Source organism: Bombus vosnesenskii, unplaced genomic scaffold, assembly GCF_011952255.1.
Source record: "Bombus vosnesenskii isolate JDL3184/JDL3185 unplaced genomic scaffold, Bvos_JDL3184-5_v1.1 scf7180000013554, whole genome shotgun sequence".
Lineage (NCBI taxonomy): Eukaryota > Metazoa > Arthropoda > Insecta > Hymenoptera > Apidae > Bombus > Bombus vosnesenskii.
The window spans coordinates 6,185-12,453 of record NW_022883115.1 but is presented as its reverse complement, the minus strand read 5'-3'; the positions used below and the strand labels follow the sequence as shown (position 1 = coordinate 12,453).

Genomic DNA, 6,269 nt, shown 5'->3' with positions numbered 1-6,269 from the left:
TCGAGTGACAATGAGCAAGCGAAGAGGAACGGCTGTCTACTACTGGGACCCACCATTAAAGTTCGTGCTTCTTTCGGAGCACGTCTGCACACCCCAGGGCTCCTTCTCCTTCGCTAACAATGCCACTTTGCAGACTTCGCAGTTATCTTCAGCCGGACGACCTTCGGCTAAGGCTTCCTAGCTGGCGTGCACCAGAGACACTGACCGAGAACCCTCTTGCTTTTGGTCTTTCGTTGCCAGTTGACTCATTCATAGGGAACACCATTGTCGGAGAATTAGTTTCAGAACGAAGGAGAATTGTTGGTGATCTTTAGTTAATTTAGAGCGGAAGGTTTCGTAATTTGTAATTTGTAGTTTACAACAGAAATTCCTATTGTTTATTAGGGGACTTATGCCGCAGTTCCTTACATTTGAGGGAGGTCTATGGTAGAAATTTTTATGGTAGAAAAATATCGTAGGAGTCAGCCTCCATTATTAATAATACGGATACAGCTGTGCATCTTTTACTTTGTAATTTTAACACGAAAATATCCAATGATCTTCGGAGTATTTGAAAACATTTTGGAAACAATTAATTTGTTAACTGCGAAGTTTATTTCCTTACATTTGGGGGAGATCTATGGTAGAAATTTTATGGTAGAAAAATATCGTAGGAGTCAGCCTCCATTATTAATAATACGGATACAGCTGTGCATATTTTACTTTGTAATTTTAACACGAAAATATCCAATGATCTTCGGAGTATTTGAAAACATTTTGGAAACAATTAATTTGTTAACTGCGGAGTTTATTTCCTTACATATGGGGGAGAGGTCCATGGTAGAAATTTTTCAGGAGCGCGAGTAACCCGGAAAAATATCGTAGGATAATTAATTGTTAATAATGCGGATACAGCTGTGTATATTTTACTTTGTTATTAATTTTAACACGAAAATATCCAACGATCTTCGGAGTATTTGAAAACATTTTGGAAACAATTAATTTTTAACTTTTTAAAGTTTAATTTCAAAAATGCCTCTATGGGGTGAGCAGGTAAAATCAAGCAATAACGAATAAACACGTCGAACGTAGTTAAGTGGTTAAGAGCACAAGAAGACAGTTCTTCGCATACCCGTCGACACTCGGACTATTCCTTCTAGCTAAACAGCTCTCTAGGAGAAAATCGAGCATTCCAATTCAGCAGAATCTTGAATTGTCTGGAAGCCCCGGAGGCAAAGCAGGGGAAACAACCGTTGAGCGAAAGGACGAGGAAAAGAGAGAAAGAAGGGAAACGAGAAGCGTCCGGTGACGTTGCAATTTTAATCGTCCTCCGGTTATCTCTTCTGGGCACACTGCGATAGTGTGACACAACCGGTAATATTAACTTAGCAGACAGCTGCAAAAGTTAGTCGTGGTGATAATGTAGCATAAAGAATGGCTGTGTCCTGTGTCATCGAACGATCGATAAGCCGCTAGTTATCAATGTCCAAGCTAGATCTATTGTTCAGAAAAGAAAACAAAGGATGGTCGACCACAGAAAACGGTACACTTTCTTCCCTAAAGGCCATTCTGCCAGATGTGGTTAATCGAAGCAGTAGCTCAGATGTAAACTGTCCTCTTCTCTTTACTCTTAGTTAACCAATAGTTGGGCGAATCACCAGAAATTTACAACAGGGGCCCCAATCGGTGACCTGGAAATTCTGGGGCCTGAATACCTGTCTAACGAACACCTGTCTACTTCGATCAGTGTTTGCGTTACCGTTGCTTACCACCAGCCAAAATAAATAATTACAAAGCATGATTTAACACTAACTCTACCAGGCCTGGTCAAAAGGCCGTGTTTCAACATTTAATTTAGAATTGTACAGTCATTGTTGTTTCTTCTCTTCTTCTAACTTTATATAGATTCTTACGTCAACAAAAATTGAGAAATTGATTAGTCGGATAATATAAGAATTTACATAAAGTTGGAGCTAGCGTTAAGATAATAAATTCGCACTCTTATAAACCGATTTATAGAATACTGCTCCCACTATAGTAAAATGAAATATACTATAAATAGACGAAGAATTTCATATGTTGCTTAAAAACGTTTCTCGCAAAGAACCAATCTTTAATCTAAATATATATATATCCAAACTCCGGAATATACTCTGCCCGTTCCCAAATCTCATTCTATGCTAATTTGATTATCTGAAATCGCAGTGCACGAGTTTCAAGATCGACAGCTAATTTCGTCCGTGTCCAATCTTCATTATTCTCTTCTTCTCTGTTATTTGTTCTCGAAACAAAAGTTACGATACGTCTCCGTAGTTGCATACATTACAATGTTAACGGCTCGTTCTCCAACATTTCGAACAGCTTGAACAAATCTCGTTCCAATGGCCTGCCAATCAAGCCTAGTTGTGGAATAACGCAACACGCACAATATCAGCCGCATCTTCGTAGTTTGGTACATTAAAATAGTCAGTGGAATATAGTGGCATAGATTTGACTGCGAAATCCTGGGACACTCTATATAAGGAAAGGACCCTATCAAGGGAAGAACAAGATTCGAGTAAAACCTGATCGAACAGTAATATTCGTTGGAAATACTTGTTAGATGGTAATATTTGCAGGAAAACATCGTCGCACAATTACGGTCACAAGGGAGACATGGTCACACGGTAACATTCGCAAGAAACTTTAATATGCCAATCACGCACAACGTCTGGATGCTTTAAGAAACAATGATCTTTCTATCTGCCGAAGAGCACACGACATTTTCCCACGCGAATCAAACTCGCCACGCGATAAAAGACCGCCACTGGCCAAAAAACTGAGCGAAAGAAAAAGGACGGAATTAAAGAACCGAAGAGAAAACTCAAAACGGCGTGTCCGTTGAGGGTAATCACAGTGTTACGACCGTTCGCGGAGAGACGCGGTCGCGAGGAAAACGCGTCAGCGAGAGGCGTAAATTCTCGCTACGATTCGGTGAATCGACGCCGCGAAGTAGTCGTTCCCCTGTTTCGGTTAAGATAACAGAGGTGGTTAAATGAATATGACACAGCAGAGTAAGTTATATTTCACCGTTTATTCCAACAACTTATAACGAAGACAGTTACGCTGGTGCGTATGTACGAGATGAGTGAGTGACTGATCTACGGGTGTGTATACCCGGTTGAAGGATGTTGACCGTTCGAAGGATGTAAAATCAGTACTGTCTTGGGAGACGATGCTGTCTCGGAGGAAAGCTAAGGATGGGTGTGTCTAGCGCACCGGACCATCGGATTTGTTGGTGACGATTTTAGTTAGGAGAGTGAGGGAATAGGCTTCGTTGTTAATTGGTCACACGAAGGGTCTTAACCGCCCTCGAGAGAAAGTGGTTAGTGGGAGGAAAGTTGCAGCGTACGTGAGAAAAACTAACTTTCCCTTGTCACGCCGTGGTAGACAATAGTCTTTGGAAATTCTTCGGAAACAGACGTTTGTTTGGTTTGAAGGACCTTTACTAGGAAATCTATGAGATTTATGGAAGGTACTTGAGACTGTTGAGGGTACGCAGTGAGTATCCGAAGACATCTGGTTGCCATCTTGCCCGCGGTGTGTGGCCTCGGCTAGGTAGAGTGTTACGCGACGTAACACACAGTGATTTGGCCGACGATTTCGGCCAATCTGCATAACTTAACGCGCGTTTCCATTCGCTAGTAATTAGAGTCGGCGATGCTTACTTTGTCTCGGTCGGCAACGAAAAGATAAAAAAGAAATCCGATTGACCAACGATAAGGGAACTTCCGAGCAGAAACCACAGATCCCATCTCGAGGAGTATGTATCGTCTTTAACGAGCCTTATTTTCGCTTTCGAGTTGCGCGTCACGGGAGGCGAGCATATCTATATTCCCTTTGTAACTTGATCTGCACTGCACTGTGTGTATTCGATAATATTTTTCGCAAACGTGCGTGCTGAATTTGCTGGGAGAATTATTAGGTAAAACGGAGAATATTGCAATTTCTACACAAAGGGCGTGTCACGATCTTTCAGCTTGGTCACAAATTAATATAGCGTAGTCTATATAAAAAAATCTTAGTAATAAAATTATTATACGATTTCCTGCGTGCACGACGCTCGAGGAATAAACGAAAGTGTAATTTTCATTTTCAAGGTTCGCGTCACGAAACATACGCATTTACGGATACATCTCACCACACAGTATCGTATCGTGATTGCAGACACGTGTTTGATCAGTAAAAACGGGACACGCGGTCGGTGAACGCTTGCACGTCAAGTACAGGATGTGAATTTTTGCGTTTCGTCCTCCAGGCCGCGTGAGAAGAAACACTAGACAGGCCTCTGATATATCGCACGGGATACGGGACACTGCGTTTGTTCCAGACGCACACAGATAGGCCACGCATGGACGAATGAGAACTTATATTCCGGCACAAGGATAATGATTGAGGATAGCGTCGCCAGATTATAGAAATTAATGGTAATCATCGTTCGACCGCGAATCCCGCGAATTCCCAGCTACCAGGAAAATGCTTATTTTTCTTTTCTTTATCAATACCTAAGTAAGTTTGAAAAGTTACATGTACAACAGCAACAATGTAAATATGGATGTTGTTGACATTTAGGAGGGAAAATGTCGATGACTATGAGAGTCCTTTTTCCATCATATGTATAGTTCGGATTAAAGGATATTTGTATCTCAACGTTTATTTGCACTTTTAGAAGTTTCTCTTTGTGTATTTTGTTTGACTTCCGAATTTTCAAAGATAACAGTATCTTAAGGATACAAACTTTAAACGTATATATTTTTCACACCCTGTTCGACCTTCGGGTTGAGTAAAGTACGGATTATGTACAAAGGAATTTAAAGCGTTATAAATCACAGATTTACCCAGCGTGGCATAAAACGAAAACTCTACTCACCAATGTCCTTGATACGAAGTCTTGACGAGTTTCACAGTGAAGAGGAACTGTATAGCGCACATGAGGAGACAGCAGAGGTTTAGGGAGAGGGCGAGTGCGCACAGCGCTAACGTCACCTCGTAGACAATCGTATACTCTTCCGGGCTGATCAGGCTACTCGGCGTCACCGTTAACGGTGAGATCTTCAGCAAGAAGATCAACGAGAGTAGCGCCAGTAACAACGACACTAGACACAATAAACCCAAACTGGTCAACGTCTCTTTCGCGCTAACTTCGTGGTCCTTGTGATTCCTTGACAGGGACGACGACCAGGAAGCGTTCAAGGGGTACGCCGTGGAACCGGGACCGGTTAACTGTCCCCCGGTAGTCGTACCCTGAAGAGCAGGTGCAGGCGAAGGTGTCGCCTGACTGGGTAATCTGGACAGTCTCGAGATATCAAAGCCTCCATTCGCTTTAGGTCTGCTGTCCTGGTGCAGCGGCGCCGGGGATATCACCCCCAATGTAGTCGACAGATTATTATTATTGTTATTGTTATTCCCACCGGCAACAGGACTGACGCTGTTCACAGAATGCTTCGACGTGGACAACGTGGACAGATTAAGAGCGTGCGAGTGATTCAATCGTTGAGAAAGATTGTTCACGCTCAACTGAGAATGATTCAAAGGGTGTCTGTGAGTGGAAGATGGCGTGGTGGCAGCCTGATGCACGTTGGCTCTTTGATGGACCACCGAGTCGTAAACGTCGACTCCCCATCCTTGGCTTCCCCGTGTCGTTCCACGAACGTTGCTGTTTTGGTTGTAATGATGGTGTTGCTGTTGATCCTGTTGGTGACCAGAATGATGGTGGTGGTGGTGGCCGCCGTGCAACGAGCCCGAGCTCGCCTGGTAGTCATTGTGCTGGTGCCTGGAGCCCGCTGACGACGGTTGCCCCGTCAGGATATGCTTCAGCATTACTCGACGCTGGAATGCCTGAGGAAGACTGCGCATCTTCCTGCTCCTCTACATGGCGCTACGCGGGACTCGCTTCTGAGCACGTCTTTCTCGTTGGAGGTTTCTTCTTTCTTTTCTTTCCCAGTAGAATTTTTACACAATTCTTTCTCTCTCTTATCATTAAATTACCTTTAATTCTTAACGACCTTTAATCTTTGTCTCTTCTTTCCTATATATATATTTTTGTTTACTTTTCTCCGTACCGAATTTTGTCTTTCTGACGCGGGATTAGGTTCCTGGACTTAGGGAGTTGCTACACGCCAGCTCCACCATGGCGACGGCATTCACTAGGCAGCCTACATAGCCACCTTTCAGCTCACGCTTCGGGATACTTTTTCGCTGAGATTCTCCGCGATGAGGCATGAAAGCAGAGACCACCGTCTGCGGAGGCA

At 43.2% G+C, this 6,269-nt stretch overlaps 1 protein-coding gene across 1 annotated transcript; it reads right to left on the bottom strand.

Annotated features, from left to right (window-relative positions):
- Positions 1–4,852: 4,852 nt before the first annotated feature.
- Positions 4,853–5,969, bottom strand: LOC117238596 (serum factor response D-like). Its single transcript, XM_033503621.1, has one exon. It carries the CDS (start codon positions 5,872–5,874, stop codon positions 4,885–4,887), a length of 990 nt encoding a protein of 329 aa, XP_033359512.1. The 5' UTR covers positions 5,875–5,969; the 3' UTR covers positions 4,853–4,884.
- Positions 5,970–6,269: the final 300 nt, after the last annotated feature.

Excerpts from the sequence above, each read along its gene's own strand:
- LOC117238596 (XM_033503621.1), bottom strand. The coding sequence starts at position 5,874 with ATGCGCAGTCTTCCTCAGGCATTCCAGCGTCGAGTAATGCTGAAGCAT.